This window comes from Anabrus simplex, chromosome 8, assembly GCF_040414725.1.
Source record: "Anabrus simplex isolate iqAnaSimp1 chromosome 8, ASM4041472v1, whole genome shotgun sequence".
Classification (NCBI taxonomy): domain Eukaryota; kingdom Metazoa; phylum Arthropoda; class Insecta; order Orthoptera; family Tettigoniidae; genus Anabrus; species Anabrus simplex.
Genome location: NC_090272.1, coordinates 39,084,528 through 39,109,837, shown reverse-complemented (window position 1 = coordinate 39,109,837; position 25,310 = coordinate 39,084,528). Strand labels below are relative to the sequence as shown.

The following is a 25,310-nucleotide window of genomic DNA, read 5'->3' as shown; positions in this document are numbered from 1 at the left end:
TGCTCGATTTTGTCACTTGTCCTAGGAAGAGATTTGTTAATTTCAATGAAGGTGTCTTTCGTGAACTTGGAGGAGAAAATAAGTGATGACATGCTTTTATATTACAAGATTGATTCAATTCACCTTTTTTCATTACTTGGAGTAAAAATGGCGTGCTAGAGTGTCTACGTGGTGTGATTTGAGACCCTCTAGAAGACTGGGCAGGAATGAAAAATTTTACTGTCATCTTGTGGAATCGTTGCTTAACTATCAACTAGTGTTCCAAAACATATTCTAACCGATAGTGGATTTATGTATTATCAATGGTCTCGTTATTTGACGCATTTAGCGAGATATTTCAGATCATTGCAGTGAATGAATGGCGAATGATATAGTTGAAATAATTAATAGTATTGAATATTTATTTACAGTTTTAACCACAAGTTGAGTGTGGCTACGGCCGTGTCATGCACTTCTATGTCAAGTCTTACTAAAATCCAAGTCCATGATGCCCAGCAAGGCGAGGACCGTGTGAATTCAAGGAGAAAAAGGAACTGCTCAAACAGTGAAAATATTGCTAAGAAAGTAAAATTAGAGGATAAAATTATGACGGACACAGCTACGAATAACCAGAAAAGGGCAAATTTTTCTGCTCTTAGTAATCCCAACGGTGTAAACAAATCCCCTAGCTTAGTTAATACAAAACCTGGATCAGCGAAGAAGTTGGTAATTAAAAATTTCAAAGGTAAGATCCACAGTTATGGTTATTTATGTAATTTTGACAGGTTATGTTATCATTTTCAGTAATTTTGTTGTGGGTTGACTTATTCTCTTTTTCGTGGCACTTGCTCTCTTCTTTCTCGGATGGTGTCGACTGTTGGTGACATTTTACATAATTGTGTTGTTATTTTGTACTTTTAGTATATATAACATGGTTATTGGCAATTGCCAAAATTGTGGGATTCTCTTGTGTAGATCAGTATACTTATTTTGTTGTTACACTCGTGTTCTCTCCATATGTGGACCTGGTGTGAATCATGAAAACTTGGTGTAGGTAGGTGAGAATACTAGAATGTTCTGCTTGGTAGTGGTATTATATTTGAAATTCGGCTTGAGCAGAGTATCATACCTGTAGAACTACAATATTTACATTTTAGAAGACAGCTCTATTGTAATAGGCTATCTTGCCCAAGGGATGTTTACGTCAGTATAGGAACATTGAGGTTTATGAACTGATCCATGCAATGATTTTGTTACAGGTTTGTAGTTTTGATATGGCATTTTATTTTGTGTTGTACCTTTGTTGTTCTCACACTCTTGTTCTGTACATTTGTTAAACTTTGTGTGAATCATGCAAATTTGGTGTAGGGAGGTGGGAATACTAGAATGTTCTGCTTCCCACTGGTATTTTATTTCATGTTTGGCTTGAGCAGATCATCGTATCTATAGAATCACAATATTTATACATTTTAGGGGGAGAAATCTATTGGGATGGCTATCTTGTCTAAGGATGTTTGCGTTGGTCAGTATAGGAACATATTATTGTGGGAACTGGTCCACACAATGATTTTGTTACCGTTCTCTAGTTTTGATATTACTGTGTTGTTCATTGTCAGTGTTGTTGTTGTTGTTGTTGTTTTTTGGCCATTAGTTTGATGCAGCAGTCCATGTCATCCTATCCTGTGTTAACCTTTTAATTTCTACATAACTACTGCATCTTACATCTACTCTAATCTGTTTGTCATTTGCATGCCTTGGTCTGCCCATAACGTTCTTATCTCCTACACTTCCCCCAAAGTCTAACTGAACAAGGTCAACGTGTTTTAAGATGTGTCCTATTATTATAACTCGTCTTCTGGTCAAATTTTGCGAAATCGTTCTCCTCACACCTGTTCGATCCATATCTCTTCATTCGCGATTCGATCTACTGTACCCATATTGCCTTCAGCATTCTTCTGTTACATCATATTTCAAAAGCTTCTGTTCTTTTTCTTTCTGAGTTAGTTATTGTCCTTGTTGCACTTCCATACAATGCCATGCACTCCCAACAAGTCTTTAAAAATTTATTTCCAATTCATATATTAATGATCAAAGAGTACAAATTTATTTTCTTAAGAAAGGCCTTTCTCGCTTGTGGTAGCCTGCCTTTTATATCCTCATACTTCTGTCATCGTTACTTATTCTACTACTACTTATTCTATCTCCTTTAAGGTAAAGGTAGCTTTAGACGACACTGTTAAGAGAAAAAATGGCAAAATGAGAACTGTGCTTACACATAATGCTATTTTATTGAACAAAAAACTAGCGTATGTGCCCTGGACTATCTCCTGCTGGAATATGGGTTTAGTTTTCCATTTTCTTCATTCGACTATTGATCAAATTTATCCTCACTTTTAGCGTTGGTCCCTATAGGTGACACCCCTCAATTCAAGATTCCCAGTAGATGACATAGATCTTGGCCCAATATGACATATTTTAAAACACACAAAAACATTTAATCTAGATCAGTGTTACAAGGAAGAACCTTACTAACAGTGCTGAGCAAGGAAAACAGTTGCTAGTACTTTAAAACCGGGCGAGTTGGCCGTGCAGATAGGGGCGCACAGCTGTGAGCTCGCATCCGGGAGATAGTGGGTTCGAATCCCACTGTCGGCAGCCCCGAAGATGGTTTTCCATGGTTTCCCATTTTCACACCAGGCAAATGCTGGGGCTGTACCTTAATTAAGGCCACGGCCGCTTCCTTCCCATTCCTGGTCCTGTCCTGTCCCATCGTCGCCATAAGACCTATCTGTGTCGGTGCAACGTAAAGCAAATATCCAAACAGTACTTTAAAAATATAAAAAGTCAGTCTCAAAAATGCGTGAAATCAGACTTTAAAGTTAAAAAGTTGATTGAATCAGTCTTCAAATTAAAAAAGCTATGAGATCAGTCTTTGGGGTAAAAATGCAATGAAATCATCTTCAAAGTTTTAAAATTTCTAGCCACACAAACAATGAAATCAAACATTAGTGTCACCCTAGGAACTCCCTCGGCTGCTACCATCATAGAACTCTCATTTCTCACTTCTATTGCATCAGCCATGTTCTCTTGTGAATAATTTTAAATTTATTTTTACATTTTGAATCTAGGGATAAAAAAGAGAAACAATGTAATACGAATCAACGAGCCAATGGCTGACACACCCCCCCCCCCCCCCCCGTCAACTACTGATTCTGGAAGTCAAATTATAATGAAATTAACATTGTTTACCATGTATGTTAAAAATAACTCTTATAACATAGTCAGCTCCCTCACAGAACAAAATCCCAATGCCCGACACCGCTGTCAACCATTGGGTTCAGTAAGATCAATAGATGACACCCATAACATATGCAATTTAAGATTAATCTTTTTAACTAAATCAAATGAATAGAGCCTAGAACCCTGCAACCCATTATACAGTAAGAAATTTCACCTTCCTACATAAAACAAGTTGTGTAAGACAATAAACTCCCAACTTACCTCTTAAGGAATATGTCTAGAAGAAGGGAAATATTGAGTCATACATTCACAAGTCTTTCAAAGATAATGTTTCACATGAAAACAAGCACACCACTGATCATAGGGATCAGTTCAGGTAGTCAAGTAAGGGTCACCAATGTTGCCAGTACGTGCACTACCCATTGGGAATGTCAAAATTCCTTAGTGTTGCGACATTTAGACTGAGTATCACATATTGGTATTGCCAGGCAAGGGTCCCATCTATTGGTACATTTACCCTAAGACTTCATTTCCTAATCTAATATTTCCTGCATCACCTGACTTCATTCAACTGCACTCCATTACCTTTGTTTTGGATTATTTATTTTCATTTCTTAAGGTACACCTTCTCCAAGACTGTACCCATACCATTCAGTAATTTCTCTCAAGTCTTCTGCAGAGTCAGATAAAATAACTGTATCATTGGCAGATCTCTGAGTTTTGATTTCCTCTCCCAGTATTGTGATTCCTTTTTCAAATTGATCTTTGTTTCCTTTAACGCCTGTTCTCTATCAATATTGAAAAGCAGACGGGACAAACTGTAGCCTTGTGTCACTCCTTTCTGAATTGCCCCTTGGTTTTCACAGCCCTTGATTCTTACCATTGCAGACTGATTTTGGTACAGGTTGTAGATAATCCTTTCTCGGTATCTGATCCTGATCACTTTTCAGAATCTCATATTGTGTGTACCAAGCAAGTAACTGTGTGGTTTGGGTCACTTAGCTGTCAGCTTGCTTTCAGGAGATAATGGGTTCGTACCCCAGTGTCGGCAGCCTTGAAGATGGTTTTCTGCGGTTTCCCATTTTCACACCACACAAATTAATTAAAGCCACTGCTGCTTCCGTACAATTCCTAGCTGTTTCCTATTCCATCGTTGTTATAAGACATATCTGACCGGGCGAGTTAGCCGTGCGCGTAGAGGCACGCGGCTGTGAGCTTGCATCCGGGAGATCGTGGGTTCGAGCCCCACTGTCGGCAGCCCTGAAAATGGTTTTCCGTGGTTTCCCATTTTCACACCAGGCAAATGCTGGGGCTGTACCTTAATTAAGGCCACGGCCGCTTCCTTCCAACTCCTAGGCCTTTCCCATCCCATCGTCGCCATAAGACCTATCTGTGTCGGTGCGACGTAAAGCAAGTAGCAAAAAAAAAAAAAAAAAAAAGACATATCTGTGTCCGTGCGACGTAAAGAAACTTGTAAAATAAAATAAAAACTGACTTCTGTAATACGTTGTAAGTAATGGTCTGTTAAACTACTGTTAAGTTTTTATCGTTGGTTTTTGTACTTTGTGTACGTGTACAGATTGCTAATGTTTCAAATACGTTAAAGTAGCCTATTCTTTATCGAGGCAATCTGTCTCCTCAGGCAGCTAAAATTGACTGCTTTGGCAACGTATCGGTACATGGTGTACATTCTTTCAAAGAAGGAATGACAGCATGATATTGCATATTATGTTCCTTGCAGGTACACTTTTCTCAGAAACACCCCCTGTGGGTGGGGGGCGCAGACGAAGAATACACCCACGGTATCCTCTGCCTGTCGTAAGAGGGGACTAAAAGGGGTGACCAAGGGATAATCAAATTAGAACCATGAAACTATTTGTGATTATTACCACCACGCGGGGAACACCGTGGGTTGCCTTTACTTGCGCGTAGTACCACTATGTTGGGTACCAAATAGGTTTGTGATTAGTAGCAAACGTGGGCACGACGGCTTTTACAGTACCTGTGATTAGTAGCTCTATATGAGCGACACCATGGGATGAAGGAACTCGTGGTTCTGGCTTGTCTTTGATTAGTACCCACTCTATAAAGAACCCCACTGGATAGTACGAGTCCTTGTGGTTAGTACACTTAGGTGATGAACATCATAGGTTTGCGTTGCCTGTCAAGGGCGCCGCAATGTGCGAAACACATTAGGTCTGTAATATATGTGCGAATTTCTGTGAGTCTTACCATAATGTATGGCATACCGCGAGTCTACGCTACTCTTGATTAGTACCGCAACATGGGAAATACCATGGTTCTACTTTTCTAGCGATAAATACCATTGAGGGCTGATGAGCTGGATTTTGGACCCGTTTCGAGAACGAGCATATTCTAATCGATTCAGCATCATGCTATAGAAGCAGTCCCGTGGTCCGTACTACTATTGTTTTGTGCCAGCTTCTGTGCATGTGAGGCACTGTGGGTCGGATCCACTGATCGTTTTAACATATCAATCCATCCATTCATTCTTCGTCCTCGCGCTTTGAATTCTAGTCGGTGGAGGATTTTGGACTTTTAATTTGTCATCTCATTTCGTCTCATTTTGTACCATTAGGGGCTGATGACCTCGATGTTAGGCCCCTTTAAACAACAAACATCAATCAATCTTTCTCAGAAACAATTAACCCTATAGATATATGTTTCTTGCAGATATCCACATGGTTTGTGTATACATAGGAGTTGAATCATATTTTGATAGTTAAAATTAAGTCTGATAAAATATTAAATGTAAGGAACACATAATACCATGTGCTATTTTTTTTTTTACTGTAACTTACTTGCATACAGTGTTTTAATATTGTACCACCAAGACAGAAATTATGCTTGCTCACAACAGCATGGAAGTGTGTTTTGTTGTGACAGGTGACTGTTGTGGCTTTGTGGCTGGAGGTAAAGGCCAAAGTGTATATCTTAGACCACAGCAAGATAAAAGGAGTTGTAAGTTTAGAAACAATTTGCATAGGCCACAGAAGAGGACTATGAAAAGAGGGAAAGAATATGGGAATTGATCTAGAAAAATGATCATTTAAGGGGCTGAAGGCCAACCCTGTATAGAAAAATGAACCGTTGAATATTGTGTATTAGTCTTGTATGTTGCTGAAGTCTTAAATGAATAAGTTAACTCTGAATTATATTTATTACATGATCATGTTATAATAATAATAATAATAATAATAATAATAATAATAATAATAATAATAATAATAATAATAATGTATATTCGTGTCCTCCAGTGGTGGTGCAGCTCTTTTCAGGTACACCCTTAATTGAGGTGAACTGCAGGTATCCTTTTAACCACATACCAGCCCTCCTACCAATCTTAAATTGCTGATAGTACAGGGAATCGAATCTGGGTCTCTGAGGATGGCAGCGACATCTGTTACACTATGGAGGTCGACATATAATGTTAATAGTAATAAACGGTTTGGGTTTCATCCTCAGAATTATTATTCTTGGGGTTCACTGCTCAAAATAACTTGCTAGATCATTTCATTTGTTTTACTGTCCATCTCCGCGGCTAAATGGTTAGCACGGTGGCCTTTGGTCACGGGTCCCAGGTTCGATTCCCGGCCGGGTCGTCAATTTTAACTTTCATTAGTTAATTCCTATGGCTCAGTGGCTGGGTATTTTTGCCATCTTGAGCATTGGGTAGAGCCCCATCCTGACAGACGCGCAGGTCGCCTATATGGCCTCAATCTTATATTCAGGGTGGAATAAAGTGTTCTATAAGGAAGTGTTCACTAGGAAATAAAATGACCTGGGGTGGATTCCACCCCACACGTGTGTGTTTCGAGGGTTAATATTGTTTTTTATAAGATGACACATTTATTAAAGTTTGTAAATTATTACTACTTAAGCGTTTATTTTAATACCATCCATACTTGTTTCGAGAGCTCCAAATGTTCTCTTCATTAGTGGTGCAAAACATTAAAATACCTTATACTTGTTACATCTATAGCCTACAATACTAATTCTTAATTCTGCCTCATTAACATCATTTAGACATCCATAACACTATTCAAATATCAATCATTTCTTTAAAACTCCAAAATGTGTCTCAATCAATCAATCAGTCAGTCACTGCTGCTCTGGATTTAGGGCAGTCGCCCAGGTGGCAGGTTCCCTATCTGTTGTTTTCGTAGCCTTTTCTTAAATGATTGCAAAGAAATTTGAAATTTATTTAACATCTCCCTTGGTAAGTTATTTCAATCCCTAACTCCCCTTCCTATAAACGAATATTTGCCCCAATTTGAGATCAGTCAATCTAGTATGAAATCTATAAATAATAATGAAAAATTGTATCTCAAAATGTTAAAAAATTTAAATCTTTCTTGTTTAAAACCTTTCATTAATTTACAAACTTTAATAAATGTGTCATCTTATAAAAAACAATATTAACCCTCGAAACACACACGTGTGGGGTGGAATCCACCCCAGGTCATTTTATTTCCTAGTGAAATGTACAAATAACTTTTTTCTGCACTCCCCGCTCTTGTGCCTTTCTGGCAGGATCCCCGCAGAAAGAGTCATTCTTACATAATCCATCTTAAAATCTCCAATTAATACAGTAATTCATATTTTACAAGCACCCCCACGTGTGTCTGCGTCCTAAGATCTGGCGCGTGTGCTTGAGGGTTAAAAAATCAAAATGTATGCAATAAAATAAAAATAATTCAAATAAATATGTTTGACTGGGGTTTGATGCAGCCCTCCATGCCAGCCAAACCTGTGCTAAACTTTTCATTTCTATGTAACTGTTGCATTGTACATCTGCTCTTATTTGCTTGTCATATTCATACTTTGTCTACCCCTACCGTTCTTACTACCTACACTTCCCTCAAAAACCATTTGCACAAGTCCTGGTTGTCTTTAAGATGTGTCTTATCTTTGTATCTCTTCTTCTGAACACATTTAGCCAAATCGATCTCGTCTCACCAATTCGATTCATTATCTCTCCATTCTTGATTCAATCTATCCATCTCACCTTCAGCATTCTTTTGTAACACCACATTTCAAAATCTTCTTTTCTCTCGCTTTCTGAGCTAGTTATGTTTCACTTCCATACAATGCCACACTCCACATGAAAGTCTTCAAAAATGCCTTTCTAATTCCTATATCAATGTTCAAAGTGTGCAAATATATTTTCTTAAGAAAGGCCTTCCTCGCTTGTGCTAGTCTGCATTTTATGTCCTCCTTACTTCTGCCATCGCTAGTTATTTTACTACCCAAGTAACAATATTCATCTACTTTAAGACATTTCCTAATCTAATATTTCCTGCATCATCTGACTTCATTTGATTGCACTCCATTACTTTTGTTTTGGACTTATTTATTTTCATCTTGTACTCCTTACCCAAGACTCCGTCCATACCATTCAGCAATTTCTCCAGATCTTCTGCAGTCTCAGATAAAAGAAGAATATCATTGGCAAATCTCAGGGTTTTGATTTTCTCTCCTTGAATTGTGATCCCCTTCCCAAATTCCTCCTTGATTTCTATATATACATTGAAAAGGAGGAGGAACGAACTGCAACCTTGCCCCACTCCTTTCTGGATTGCTGCTGCTTTTTCAAAGCCCTTGATTCTTATCAATGCAGGCTGATTTTTATATGATCAAATAAATATGTTATAATATTAATAATATGTTATTAATTGTTGTCACTCTTTTTTCTCGAAACTTCTTCTTTCCTTTATTCCTGCTGAATCTTTCTATGTATCTACACTGTTATGGTTATTTTTTTTTACTTGTATATAACCCGGAATTTTGATCTTATTGATACGGACGGCCATGCGAGCCAGAACTGTCTTATTCTTATTGAGCTAGTTGTAGCTGGAACACAAAACTTATCACGTGCACTATCACACTTGACATTGTCGTCCAAACTAAAACAAAATTGACCTTGCTGCATGCTTGCTTCCGAGTGGTCACTTGAGTAAAAGGAGCTGACAACAGTTAATATTATAACGTATATTTGTTTGAATTATTTTTATTTCCTTCTTCTCTTCTTCATTCCCTTCCCCGAATTCTCTCTGGGTAGGATAGTGTATCAAAGCCCTCAACCTTACTCGATCTTTCCAGCACCCCTCTTCTAGTATTTTGCTATCAACTCCTCTATTTGCAATACAGTCCACAACAGAGCTCCTTCATCTCATTCTAGGCCGTCCCGTAGGCCTCTTTGTGGTTTCTGTGTCCATGAAGGTTCTCTTTGGTATTCTCTCTCCTGGCATTCTCATCACGTGTCCAAACTATTTTAGCTTTGCTATATCAGTCTCTTCTTGAAGTTTACACACTCTCACACTTCTCCTTAATTCCTCATTTCGGATTCTATCTCGTCTTTTCTTTCCCTGTATGCTCCTCAAGAACCTTATTTCAGCTGCTTGTATCTTACTTTGGTTCCGCTTAGTCATTGCCCAGGCTGCTGAAGCATAGGTCAGTATAGGTGTATAATAGGATGAGTATAAAACCTTCTTGCACTTCATTGGCACATCTTTGTTCTATACAATGTGTCTCATACACTGGTAGAAACTTGCAGACTGCTATTATTATTATTATTATTATTATTATTATTATTTATTTTCCACTAATTGTAGTTACAATTTAGGGATGGTGAATGGAGAAAGGGCATAGCCCCATATACACAAAAGTGCCTCCATCACCACTTAAAATTATAATATACAAATATACAATTACATTCTACATGATGTTCTTATATACAGTTAAAATATTTACATAGGCATATTTACATACAGTAATACTCACAAGACCTGTTCAACATTCAAGTCATGACGACACACACACACACACACACACACACACACACACACACACACACACACACACACACACACACACACACACACACACACACACACACACACACACACACACACACACACACACACACACACACACACACACACACACACACACACACACACACACACACACACACACACACACACACACACACACACACACACACACACACACACACACACACACACACACACACACACACACACACACACACACACACACACACACACACACACACACACACACACACACACACACACACACACACACACACACACACACACACACACACACACACACACACACACACACACACACACACACACACACACACACACACACACACACACACACACACACACACACACAGAGTCTCTCTCTCTCTCTCTCTCTCTCTAGAAACCCCACATATATTTTAGCTAGGCCGGCTCACTCATACACATTTACCGTCTCAATCACTCGGGACCCCATAACTTTCATCCAACCTCCCACTCATACTGAACATTCTCACAGTAGATAAATTATGTTTTGTACAGAGGGTTTCGTTATATATACATCCGTTTTACGTCTTTACAGAAATTTTCTGCAGGTAGTTCTTTTATCTGCGGTGGGAGTTCATTCCACAACCGAGCAGAACGACTAAAGAAGCCACTTTGATATGATGCTGTTCTTGCAAATGGAGGGAAAAGGGACACACCTCGACCTCTTTGAGCGGAACGATAGTTCAGCTGTAAGCGGTTGAAAGGGTTTATATGAATGTTACCTGCGAGGGATTTTCTCAGGAAAGTAATATCTATTTGTTTACAGAGGGATGTTATGGAGGGCAGTGACCTGGCTGTATTTAAATGACCGTGTTGAGTAATTAGTCGTTCTGCTCGGCGTTGAACTCTCTCTAGTTTCGTCATGTTCTCCACTGTAGTAGGGTGCCAGGAAGGAAGCCCGTACAACAGTATTGGCCGTACTAATGACAGATAGGCTGTCTGAACGGCTTTCTTCCTGGCTCCCAGTAGAGATCTGCGGATGAATCCCAGGACTCTGTATGCTTTACACCTTATTTCCTCAACATGTTTATTCCATTTTAAATTGCTGCAGATGTGAATGCCAAGCAATTTTATTGAGGTACAAGGCATCAGGTTTTTACCACACAGTGTAATTTCGTGTTGTAACTGTGATCTTGCTCTAGTAAAGCGGATATATTTACATTTCTGTACATTTATACACATTCTATTTATTTTGCACCACAGAACCACGTTATCGAGATCTGACTGTAACTTATTTACGTCGTTCTCATTGCGAATGGCTCTGTAAATGATGGTGTCATCAGCGTACTGTGCCATCTTCCATCTTCTGACATCATGTTGCCCAAATAATTAAAATTTTTCAGTACTTCAAGAGGTTCATGACCTATTTTTATCACTCCCCTGGATTTTCTGTTACCTCTCGTCTTCCTTTTTGCAGTACTAATCTTCACTCCAAAATTTATTATCTCCTCATTCCATATATCAACTTGTCTGTACTTCCTCTTCATTATCTACCAAAACTACAATGTCATCAGCAAAGAGCATAGACTTTACTTGCTCGCCCTTCATCATCTCCTTGACATTATGTAGAATTCTATCCATGATGATGAAGAGTAAGGGAGACAATACACTTCCCTGTCTTAAGCCTGTCTCAATTCTGAACCATTCAGTTTGACCCACTTTGGTTCTAAGACAGCTTTCACAATTTTGATACAATGCTATTACTATCTGAATTGTTTCATTCCCAATCTGTGCCTCTGTCAATGTTTTCCATACCAAATTCCTTGGGACACTGTCATATGCCTTTTCAATATCTAGATATGTTACTACCATTTCCTTTCCATATTCCCAATACCTTTTTCCTTCATTTGACACAATGTAATTATTGGGTCCATTATGGACCTGCCTCTTCTGAATCCATACTGGTGTTCTGTCAATTTTCCCTCTACTCTGTCTCTTATTCGTTTATCGAAGATTCTTTCAAGCATCTTAGCTGTATGAGATATCAGTGTCACTCGTCTGTAATTTTCACATTGCTTCTTGTCTCCTTTCTTGAAAATTGGTATAATGACTCCAGGTCTTTCTGCAGATTCCATCATGACTGTTTTAATGCATGCCCATTCTTCTTCGACTCTTCCAATGTCTTCCTTAGGTATACTTGTTTTAATGTGTGTCTGGAACTCATTTATTTCCTTCTCCTGCAGTTTCCACACCCTTAGCTTTCTCTGCCTAATCTGTCATCTTTTGTATCTTTCCTATCTTTAACTTAGCTATCACAACTCTGTGATCTTCTTCAAAAGATTCACTTGGGAGGGCTGTTACATCTACCTACATTTTCCTGTTACCTTTCGCGACCAAAATGTAATTAATCAGAGTTTTGATTTTGTTATCCCAGCTATATCTTGTTATCTTCTGACTGTTTTTCTTTCAAAACCATGTGTTACTAATGATCAGCTCATTTCTTCTACAAAAGTCTACCAAAATATCTCCAGCCTTGTTTCTCTTCCCATATCCAAATAGTCCTATAATCTCTTCATCTCCTTTTCTTCCTGACCTACTTGGGCATTCATGTCTCCTAAGCACAACTTGTTTGTCCTCTACATGGCATTCCAGATATTCAAGGTATTCCTCTAGATCCGTCCATATCTGTATTTCTTGTTTGTGGAGCATAGCTTTGAATTATATCTGTAACACCAGTTTTAAGTCTCGATCTGAATCAACGTGTCATTTATGTTTTCCACCAATTCTAGGTATTCCTTTGGGTCTTTTCTAATTATGAGACCTACACCATTTGTGGCTTCTCTTCCTCCACTGTTGTATAGGGTGTAACCTTTCTTTAGTTTCCTCTCACCTTTTCCTTTCCATTTGGTCTCACTGATTCCCAGCAATGCTATATCTTTGTCGACCGTAAAATCTACAATTTCTTCCACTTTCTCTGTTGGTGTCACTACATTGATGGTCACTATCTTGATGTGTTTGGTTGCTGGTCGTCCCACCGAGCTTGATAGCTGCAGTCGCTTAGGTGCGGCCAGTATCCAGTATTCGGGAGATAGTAGGTTCGAACCCCACTGTCGGCAGCCCTGAAGATGGTTTTCCGTGGTTTCCCATTTTCACACCAGGCAAATGCTGGGGCTGTACCTTAATTAAGGCCATGGCCGCTTCCTTCCCACTACTAGCCCTTCTCTGTCCCATCGTTGCCATAAGACCTATCTGTGTCGGTGCGACGTAAAGCAAGTAGCGGTAATTGGACTCACATTTCTCCCAGCATCACAAGAACTGCGCGTCGCTCGTTGGGAACACCCTAGCATTTTGCACGTCACTTATGGGGAAGGTCCTAGCATTTTCCAAGGCTTTCCCGGGAGAGTCAAGAATGTTAACCATTCTCCTGGCAAGGGGGCTGGGTGTATGTGTCGTCTTCATCATCATTTCATCCTATGATAAAGATGTTGATCCCTCATCACGACACTCATTTGGAGCTCTCGAAACATGCACGGATGGTAGTAACATAAATGCTTAAGTATTGTCAGGGTGGAATAAAGTGTTATATATTGAATGTAAGATTATGATGAAGTCAATATGGAGCTAATTAGTTGGCCATTATAGTTAAAATAATTAATTCTATATGGCATCAACTCAAATGACTGCACCAGGCCTCTCTAGAGGCCACACGCAAAAAAAAAAAAAAAAAAAAAAATCTTCAGATATACTTTTATATTTAAATGGCATTAATATCATCAGATCCCTTCTTCCTTTTATCTACTTCATCTCTGGTTTCTGCCAGAGAATGTTGTGTTGAAGCATAAACTAATCACTGAGACCCAGCTAGTCTTTTCCTGTAGTATATTAACTGTAAACTCATTTTATTACCTAACCTTACTGTACAAGTTGGCCATGCGGTTAGGAGTGCGCAGCTGTGAGCTTGCATCCGGGAGGTAGGGGGTTTGAACCCCACTGTCGGCAGTCCTGAAGATGGTTTTCCATGGTTTCCCATTTTCACACCAGGCAAATGCTGGGGCTGTACCTTAATTAAGGCCACGGCTGCTACCTTCCCATTCCTAGGCCTTTCCTATCCCATCGTCGCCATAAGACCTATCTGTGTCGGTGCGGCGTAAAGCAAATAGCAAAAAAAAAAAAAAAAAATACCTAACCTTAATAGAAAATAAGTTATCACATTAACCACCAGTTGAACAACAAACCAGTAATAGCCTATTCTTTGCCTCATGAGACAGGAAACAAATTGTGCCTATTACTGCCACAGGGATGTGACTTAGCAGTATAATTTCAAAAATACTGCATGTGTTTTCTTCTAATTTGAACTATGGTTGCCTTGGCGATGGTACTACCCCCAAAGTTCAAAGTGATGTGAATTTGAATTAACTACCTTGCTATGCTATTTGTATTCAAGTATATGATGAAATAGACTGCATTATTTATAGAGCTAGCTTGTTATTGTTACATGAACACAGAGTAACCCTCTAAAACTTAGCTTAACACTCTTCAGTTTGGATTTCATCGTGTCTGTCTTGGGTAGTAGAAAAACCAATGATGGCAGAAGTAAAGAGAACGTAATAAGGTAGACTAACTCAAGCAAGTAAGGCCTTTGTTAAGTACAGAAACTTGGTCACATTAAACTTCATATGCATATTAGAAAGATATTTTTGAAGAGTTCTGTCTGGAGTGCAGCATTTTCATGGAAGTGAAACGTGGACAGTAACTAATGCAGGAAGAAAGAGAATTGAAGCGCTTGAAATGTGTTGTGTTAGAAGAATGCTGAAAGTGAGATGGGCAGATTAAATGACAGAAGGGAATCTTCCACCTGGGCAACAGCCCTAAATGCAAATCATTGATGATTGATTGAAAAGAAGAGATACTGAATCGAGGTTGGTGAGAAGAAAACTGTTTGGCAAAATTTGACCAGAAGAAGAGAAGGAAACTTTTTGATACACTCAGGACTTGTTCATTTAGTTTTGGGCAGAAGTGTAAATGGTAAGAACAGTAAGGGTAGATCAAAGCATGGATATATTAGGAATGAAAAAGGTTAGTCCAGGATAAGGTGCTATGGATTGCTGCATCAATCCACTCTATGGACTGATGACCCAAACAGCAGCAGCAGCTTATTATCTCTGTATCAAAGATAAGTCATGGGGAATGTTTACAAGGATATTGCTGAGATGTATAGTTCTATAATTTCCACAGCACCCTGTTTTGCCCTTCTTAACATTTTGATTCAATTTAGGGGGAATTAATATTGTCATCAGACCTTTCTCCAATTGACCTCTAATTTCTGTCCTAGAATGTTGTGTTTAAGCATAAACTAATCAGTGAGGCACATCAAGGCTTACTGATGTAGGATAGTTAGCAAGAAGTAAAGACTTTGTGAAGGTTATTTAGGGAGCTGCTACCTTGGTTTGGAACTCATTCATTTCAGTGCCAAAATGGAGGACCTCACTTTAAGACCCTCAAAAGTGGCCCCAACAAATTATTTTGTTTTAGATTCAGACTTTTACGGTGTGTTAATTGTAAGGTTTTCCTACAATCTATGAAAGCAGAATGTAATTTCTCTGTGAGTGAGCAGAGTTGGCTGTGCAATATGTGTTGTGTAGCTATAAGCTTGCATTTTGAGAATGGTGGGTTTGAACCTCACTGTTGGCAGCCCCTAAAATTAGTTACCGTAGTTTTTACCATTTTTACACTGGGCTTTAACGAAGGTCACGATTGTTAACTTTTCCATTTCTGTTATCTCCTATCCCAATGTCACTGAAAACCTGTTTGAGTTAGTGTGGTATTAAGCAGGTAGCAAATAGACTAAGAAAATCTCCGTGACCGGGCGAGTTGGCCGTGCGGTTAAGGGCGCACTGCTGTGAGCTTGCATCCGGGAGATAGTGGATTCGAATCCCACTGTCGGCAGTCCTGAAAATTGTTTTCCATGGTTTCCCATTTTCACACCAGGCAATTAAGGCCACTGCCACTTCCTTCCAACTCCTAGGCCTATTCTATCCCATCGTCGCCATAAGACCTATCTGTGTCAGTGCGACGTAAAGCCACTGGCAAAAAAAAAAAACTCTCTATCACAAAATCCTTTAAGACAATGGCAAGGTAAAGAAATTACAGTTAACTCTATCATTTGATGTATAATATCATCGTATTTTGTGGAGTTAAGGTACATGTTGCAGCACAGACATTTTCGGGGCTGAAAAACTGAAGGAAAAAATTTAAAATAGTAAATCTAGCCAGAGAATGTTAACTTGGGAGAGTGGAGTCGTAATGGGATGTCTAGCTGAGTCTGGCATTGTTTTCACTAACTTGTGCCAGACTCCTTATTTTGGTGAAACTTCAAGAGAGCCCCTTAGCTAAAAGTACACACACCAGGCTGAGTGGCTTAGACGGTTAAGGCACTGGCCTTCTGACCCCAACTTAGCAGGTTCGATCCTGGCTCAGTCCGGTGGTATTTGAAGGTGCTCAAATACGTCAGCCTCGTGTCGGTAGATTTACTGGCATGTAAAAGAACTCCTGCGGGACTAAATTCCGGCACCTCGGCGTCTCCGAAAACCGTAAAAGAGTAGTTAGTGGGACGTAAAACAAATAACATTATTAAAAGTACACACGTTAGGAAGTTGGATGTTATGAGTCTAGCGTTAGGAGATGTAGAAGGATTCATTGTGACTGCTGGGGACCCACCAACCCAGCCTAAGAAGAATTTACATTTATGGTAAAATATTGGCCTGATGCTGAGAGCCAGAAGAAAGTAGTAGTAGTAGTATTAGTAGTAGTAGTATATCACAGATCCATCCACATTTTCACCTCACAAACTGTGTCTATGTCAGCAGTTGGTAGCATTATCGGGTGACCTCCGTAAGTTGCTAAGAAAAACAGAGCATCGTTGTCTGTTCCCATCGCAGCTCTCTCATGGAGCTAGTTCAGGAGTCCTTCTGAAGTGCTAATCCCATTTTTGTCTTTCCTATACAATGTTCCTTGGTTAACTTCTATTCTCTTCTGATCCTGACAGTGTTTACAAGGGCTAGGATCTTCATTTTGCTTGTACCTTCATTCTTTGGTCGGTCCTTTTCCTCCTAATATTTTTTTGTGCTCTTCGAAAGTCCGACATTATTTGCTGGGATTTGGAGGCCGACATTTTTACCACTGATCCTCAGAAGTAGCTACCTTTTTCCTCTAATTAGAGTTGAGGGGAAGATTATTTTCAATTCCCCTTAAGTCAATAACCACTGCCACCATAGTTAATTTATTTAACAAAAAATATATTCCTGTATGAAGACAGACTGCCTGCTGTCATTTCTTGATGGATACAGTAATTTTGCATCCATCTCTTGGCACAGGCCAGAGTAAAGTGTAGCTTCCACCGAAGTCCCAGTCAACATCCATGGCTCTGACAATATGGAAGTTGCTGGGGTATGGGTAGTGCTGAGTAATGACATTCAGAGCATGACTAGTGCATCTGAGTGTTATGAAAGGTGCTGCTCATAGGGTCAGTTGTGCTGCAATAGTACTTTCTGACCCAGTGAGGAAAGCAATGGCAAACTACCTCACTCCTCATCTTGCCTAGTACGCCTCATTTTAGTGCTGCCATTGGTTTTGGGGGTTTCCTCATAACCGCATAACCTTTGGTGGTGTTATTTGAGGATCCAACCAGCCTCTGGGCTGATGACCTAACAGACACAGACATGAAGACAGAACAGGAGTAAATTTTTTCAGTTTTATATTTAAAAAGGAATTGATGGCCAATAGTATTAGTCTGAATTATGTTTATTAACCTGTAGTTTCTGCATTAACATCCTCTGGCACGGTATTCCTTGTCGTGTTGTAAATGGTGACTCAAAGGAGAAACCCAGGGATTCTCATCTTGGGAGCATGGATTAGCAACCATGGGGTTCCTGGCTGAGCCTGGCGTTGGTTTCACTTACGTTTGCCAGATTACTTGCTTTCATCTTTCCTAACCAAATCTTGGGAGCATGGATTAGCAACCATGGGGTTCCTGGCTGAGCCTGGCGTTGGTTTCACTTACGTTTGCCAGATTACTTGCTTTCATCTTTCCTAACCAATTTCCTTTGGTCAATTCTTGTTCATTTTAAACTCCAACAATTTAGGTTTTTGTGAGGCCAGGGAATTTTTCAGTTTGCCACCTTTCCCTTTCTTTTGCTGATACCTTCATTTTTCAAAGGGTCGGATCTCTTCCATTTTTCCCTCGGGTTAGTGTTAAGATAGGATGGTTGCCCAGTTGTACTTACTCTTCAAATAATAATCACTACTATTGCTTCCTCTTCACTACAATCATCTCCCTGTGATTTCATTATGACCACTGAACTCATCAGCAATATGGTCAAATTTGGTCCATTACAGAGATATTGATGATCATTCATTGTGTTGTAAGACATAGTAATGATCTTATTGGTTTTGGTAAAATAGTTTGAAAAAATCATTTGCCCTGTAAATAGCTCATAACACAAAAAAAAAAAAAAAAAAAAAAATTGAATATACCTATTGCTTTGTGTATCTAACAACATATTATGCAATTTTAGTTGTATTGCTTCTATTACGGTAACCTCAGTAATGCCTCTAGAAAGCTTTAGCATCAAATTCTGATTTTATGTCAATAGTTGTAGTGACGCCGGCCCCGCGGTGTAGGGGTAGCGTGCCTGCCTCTTACTCGGAGACTCCGGGTTTGATTTCCGGCCAGGTCAGGGATTTTTACCTGGATATGAGGACTGGGTTAAGGTCCACTCAGCCTACGTGATTACAATTGAGGAGCTATCTGACGGTGAGATGGCGGCCCCAGTCAAGAAAGTCAGGAATAACGGCCAAGGGGATTTGTTGTGCTGACCACACGACACCTCATAATCTGCAGGCCTTCGGGCTAAGCAGCAGTCGCTTGGTAGCCCAAGGCCCTTCGGGGCTGTTGCGCTTTGGGGGTTTGGTTTTAGTTGTAGTGACAGAAACGCTTGGGATCGGTCAGTATCTTAGTTTGTATGCTCTTAATTTTTTCTCAGAAAGAACAGGTTCTGGAATTCCTAGCTTGTTTGCTTTTCACTACAGCTTCTTCCTGACCTGAGTTCATCAGAAGTGTAATCTTTTCTAAAATCTTTCAAAGTAATTGTTACTGTGAATATTATAGCCACAGTATCTTGAAAGCGCAGAGTTTTCTTTTGCAGTGCTGTGTTTATTGAATCAGTGAGATGATACAGTTTGGTTTGCTAAACAAAAACCAAAAAAAGAAAAAATGTAACACTGTAGAAAAGAGGAAAACCAAATTCCTTGGCCACATACTTCGACATAACACATTCCTCATGACTATGCTGGAAGGAAAAGTTCTGGGTAAGAAGGGAAGAGGAAGGCCGAGGAAGAAGTATCTGGATTTCATGATGGACAGGCTGAATTTGAAAAAATATGTTGACCTGAAACGCTGAGCAGAGGAGAGACAACTGTGGTTGCAGCGACAAGGCCTTGCCTTTAGGATATGAATGAATGAATTTGGTTGAATGAAGAGACCCTGTCCTTAGCATCAGACTTGGCATGCAGGCTACAAATTATTCCATCTTGTTGAACAGAAGGACCACAAACTAATAAATGCATCGTCGTCATCTTTCCTGTCTGACTTCACTTGATCAACTCTTATTCTCTTCCAACCCAGACAGTGTTAGGTTTGCAAGTCCTAGGGAGTCTTTCATTTCATAGGTAATAAATTTCATATTATTCCGTATTGAAAAGCAATATAATGTAAAACAATAAATAATTACAATATATAGTATTGAATAGACAGAAACCTTTATATTTTGTTTTACATTAGCCTTTAATTTCCTCGCCCTTCATGCCCCTTGCCTTTCTTTAGCCAATATTTTAATTTTTGGAAGTGTTGGACCTCTTCTCTTTTCCTTCTGATTATTGTTGAGGGAAGATGGTCGTTCAGTTGTACTTCCTCTTAATCACTAACACCACCACTCTCTTAATCTCACCAAGGAAATAGGCAAGTTAAGATCACTCTGAGGGTCCCGTGTACATTTTTTGCATGATGCAGATATGCAGAACACATAACAAAACTCTGGTGTGATACACCCCACACCCTTAGACTACTGTTATTTAAAATATTAGCATGTTGCCTTTTTATTTTCAGTATGGAACCTATTTAGTTTTAGTTTTTTTGACATGTGCTCTAACTCAAGATCGACAGACAAACCACCACCACGACGGGGAAGATTACAGGACAAATTCCTCTGAAAAGACTAAAACACCGCCAAATTCTTTGAGTTTCAAGAACATAACTATTACTACTCAAGTAACAACATTTACAATTGGAATAATAGGGTATCTAATCCTAGTTTATAACTCCCCTTATGATTATCTTTCATATTATATGGGTGAATCAATCATACAACTCATATCCTTTTGAGGAGCAACTGTAATTACAAATCTTTTATCAGCTGTTCCTTATTTAGGTATTGATTTAGTCGATGGCAACCTGATCGAATTTAAATCTACAAAATAGTGCCTCCCCTTTAATAGAACAATTAGAATTTTACAATGTTAAAATTTATATTTATGATTGTATTTTTAATCCCTCTATGTTTTTTAGTTGAGCCCACAACATTCTGAACAACAAAGATGAATGCACGAATCTGATAAGAGATTGCAGGGAAAATTGAAAAAAATCAGTGAAGAAATTACCACCAGGTTCTACAGCAGTTAGAAACTTTGGCAGTTCTGATGTTCCAGCATTGCAGCAAAGCATGTGATTCCAAATTGTTTTATTTTGACGTCTGAGAACCCATAACCTTGATGCATTCGGATGAAATTTCTATGTTCGCTAGCGAGTGAATGCCTATGATTATGATGATTTCGTGTTACCATATTTGCCCAGAAGTCAAATGTTTTCTTAGCAGTGAGTTAGGAAATATTATATAATGAACTCATCAGAAAATTTGGTTTTTCAGCAGATACTTTGTAATTTTCTTGGACAAGATGCATTCCATCTTCAGTTACATTCTTATCACTCGTATCAAAACAACATGCATGGTGTTTTTTTGAAGACTGATGTATGTTATGTTCTCAGTCCAAAGGTTGGTTGAATCCTCAACAGTTCCACCATTAGCTGCCATAGATATCCTAGGTGTTGCTGAGGATTTATACTAGGATAATAAGGGGCAAGGCTGTTTCCCTGTTGCGTTCCTCTCTGAGCCAGAAGGTGCTGTTCTGTATCAGTCTGCCAAGCCTGCTGAAAGGCTCACACCAACCAACCAACCCTATGAGCAGCACTTTCACACCATCCTTCACAGGGATATTGCTTGTACCTCAGTCACTTTCATACCTAGTCTAGCCATAAATACTTTCATGAACTATTTTGTGAATATGTGAATTATAGTTTGAGATTTCAAATTTCCTTTTAATATATTATAGACACATACATTATTCACAGTTTGCACCAATCAGTCTTCAAAATATCCACTGTCAGCATGCGCACAGGTTTGGAGTCTTTTTGGTCAGTTGTCTATCGCAGAACAAATGGTATCAGTCAGGAAATCTACCACTGCTGCCACCAAAGAAGGCTTCAAACTTTCAAGCAAAGGGTGTTTTCTTGCAAACCATTCCCCCTAGCACTGACTACAGTTTGAGGTCTAGGAGGTAAGATTGGTACTACCAGAAGGCCACTCGACAGTATAGATGAAGTCTGGTACATTGGCCTGCAACCACTGTTGAGTTGTCCTTGCTTTATAAGCTGGCGCAGAATTTTGCTGAAAGGTCCAGGGCTCATTACTGAAACATGCTGTTAATCTAGTCCTTCACGAGAAGGTGCAGAACTGTTTCCATATGCAGTCTAGCACTTGTTTTTACTCTTTGAAGCCTGGTGAGGCTCTCATAGCTCACCTTCCTCCTAAACCACAACTGAGGAGGGGTGGCGACTTCTCTGGAACTTAGAAACTCTCTCATGAACTTCCCACTAACTTGTTACATATACCCTATTGTTCTGGCAGTTAAAGGTCCCTTCAGTGGTGAAGGGAATTGGCTTGCCACAGCTGGAGCTGCCATGATTTCAGTTTTCTCTGATGCTTCAGCTGCAGTGTCGGGAAATTCCAGTGCTCTGCCAATAAGGTCTAATCTCAAGGTCTTCAGAAAGTCTCTGGATATTGATTGCAATAAAATGTTGAGTTCCTGTGCCTTTATCATCTGCTTCTGGATGGGATTTCACCTGAGACTGTTCTCACACTGTGGGGACAGCCAACCCTTGTGCAATCTTGTACACTGCCTGTCTTAGTAAACCACTGGATTGTAAGTCAGACAGACTTCGTGCTGATTTTCAGCTGTTTCAGGGCTTGGAAAATCTCAGTTGGTGACTTTCCAACTTTGTGCATGGCAGTTCCCTTTTTTATATTCATCCCACCCCATGCTTAGGGGAACACACTGGTCAAGACGCATCTTCAGTGCACGGGTTGCTTGCTAACTGGAAAACCACTTCTACAATCCAAGTCAAGAGTTTCTGACAGTATTTATGGCTAGACTAGGTACTGTATTAACAAAAGCACGTATGAGACTTGAAACCGTGAAATTAAAGTAAGAAACTTGATCTAGCCCAGGGGTGCAGAGATCCGTGGCGACCATCTTTTTGCTACTGGCGCCTAAGTTTTAGTTCCCCGAAAAAGTCTCATTTTCCGTTTTTTTGTTTGTTTTTTTTTTTCATACATATGACATGACATCACTGAACAAGCTTAAAGCCACGCCATGATCTTCTTGAAAATAAATAACCGCGAGACCAAAGAGAATATATATTATATTTTTCTCTGCACAGGACCATCAATGAACAAGAGACTTTGCACTACCGATAGTGGATAGTTGGCGTGCATAATGCAGTTGGTACTTATCTGTTACAGCAGCAGAGCCCTTGGTGGAAGAATCGAGAACGAATCATTCCATAGTCACATGTAGTCAAAAGTGCCATGAATCTGTGGTACTGTGTTTGTGTGTTAGTGGTTGTACACGTGTCCTTTGTTATTATTCATGTTTTAACCCGATGAGTGCTACGCCCGTCTATAGGCGGTGCACGAGAACTTTTCTTTGAGTTTCCCAGTTCACTCTCGAGTGCCGATTCGATCTCGGGCATGTTCTGCCGTCTGTTGGACATTATGTAGAACTAATTGATCACGGCTTATAGCTTAGGGAAGTAACTTACAGAGCTTTTTCTAGACGTCTGCGGAATTCATCTATGATGTAAAAAAACATGGTGGAACAACAAGCTACAGTTGCTCTTGCAGTGATGTTATTTCGGATCAAGAAATCTTTCAGTTATTAACCACAGCGGAAAGTGAGGATGAAGTTGATAATTTTAATGAATTGTTAAGCGATTTTGAAAGTGAGAGTGATAGAGAGAGTGCTGAAAATATTTTAAGTGAGAAAGAAACAGAGCCTCCTTCTAAATAAAGTGAGTTTAAAAGCTATTTCATCACCATTTTCGTGGTGGACAAATGACTTTTCTGCACCATACTTTCAAGTAACTGTGACAGACTCTGTTAGCCAAGTAGTGTTTGATGACAACCCCGAAATCACTGATTTTTCTAAAACTTTTGTGCCAGTGGAGTTGGTGCAGCTGGTTGAACATATTGGTATAACAAACAACCGGTGGAAAACATAAACTCTTATCACATTCCAGGTTTAGAAATTATTGTAAAATATAAACTTATGGACTTGTATGGCATTACATGTATTAGTTGCCTACAGATTTTAAGAAACCATTTTATTTTGGGCTCATTACTGTGTATACATGCGATGTACTCATGGGCACCAAAAGTGTAATGTTGTTTCTCTCAAAACGATATTGAACATAAGAATAGGATTTTCCGTTTGCATTTCGATTTATAAAGAACCAACATTTGTAAACATTTTAAGCTAATCACCCCGCTGATAAGTAAAAAATTGAGGCATCTACAAAAATTTTTGCATAGGAAGAAAAGAACTCAGCACTGAGGTACCAAAAAGTCAACTGGTAACTCAGCACTTAAAAGGTTGATAAGTGCAGGCTTTGGCCTGTAAATCATAAATTGTGTGATTTAAAAAAAAAGAATTAAGTAAAAGCAGTTGTAGGGAAAGGGAAAATGTTCTGAACTTTTGTATTAAATCCATAATCAATTTCCTGCGTAGGTCTGCATAACACAGTTTCTGATATTTTTCATAATAGGAAAATAATAATAATAATATAAAAAAACAAACAGTTACCTTTGTTGACTTCAAAAAGCTCATGATTCAATAGACCAGCAGACTCTGTTCAACATACTCAAGGAATTTCAAGTCGATAGAAAAACAAGGGAATGGATCAAGCAAACTCGAACAGGCACAAAAGCAAAAGTTAAATTTTAAATTTCAGAACCATTTGAAATTACAACATCTTTTCCAAACAAGAACGAGAGGCAAGATGACCTATTCTGATGACCTCCATTTTTATCAAAGGAGTCTCCAAAGAACTTTTATTTGTGCTTATTGTCAATGTTTTTCTTTTCAGTTCTTTATTTATACAGCTGAAGAGGACCACTAAGTGGTCGAAACATGTCCTGTAAGTTTTAATTTTATTCAATTTTGCCTGAGGCATTAATAAAGTATCGATTAGGTGGTTATTTATACTTACTTCTTGAGGGATCAGACAAGGCGATGGATTATCACCACTACTTTTCAGTCTAGTTCTGGAAAAGTGGTTTGAGAATTGAAAAATGAAACTGAAGGGATCATTATTGGTAGACTTCTCAAAAACAAAATTCACCTTGATTGCCTCGCCTTTGCAGATGACTTGGCAATCCTCTCCAACAACAGACCACGAACCTGCTACGCAGGCGTAGCATGGGGAGAGGTGATACTCCCAGGTGGCGGATAGGGGGGTCCTAACCGGCTTGCTGGCGGACTTGAGGGAAATAAAATACCTCTCGCGGACCAAACACACTACCCCCTGCGGGTGGGGGACGCACATGTAGAATACACCCGCGGTATCCCCTGCCTGTCGTAAGAGGTGACAAGGGACGACCAAGGGATGATTGAATTAGAACCATGAAACTACTCTTGATTCATACCATCATGCGGGGAACTCCATGGGTTGCATGTACTTGCGAGTAGTATCACTAAATTAGTACGAAATACGTTTGTGATTAGTTGCAGTAAAAAGCCTGGCCTGGTGGATTCCAGTACCCGTGCGTTGTATCCATGTGGGCAACACCGCGAGTCTGGGCG

At 39.4% G+C, this 25,310-nt stretch overlaps 1 protein-coding gene across 1 annotated transcript in view; it reads left to right on the top strand.

Moving 5' to 3' along the window:
- Positions 1-336: 336 nt before the first annotated feature.
- Cul4 (cullin 4) overlaps positions 337-25,310 on the top strand; it is a 111,431-nt gene continuing 86,457 nt past the window's right edge. Inside the window, exon 1 of the mRNA XM_067152114.2 lies at positions 337-724. Coding sequence (XP_067008215.1) covers positions 457-724 — 268 coding nt within the window. The 5' untranslated portion in view covers positions 337-456. The remainder of the gene's footprint in view (positions 725-25,310) is intronic.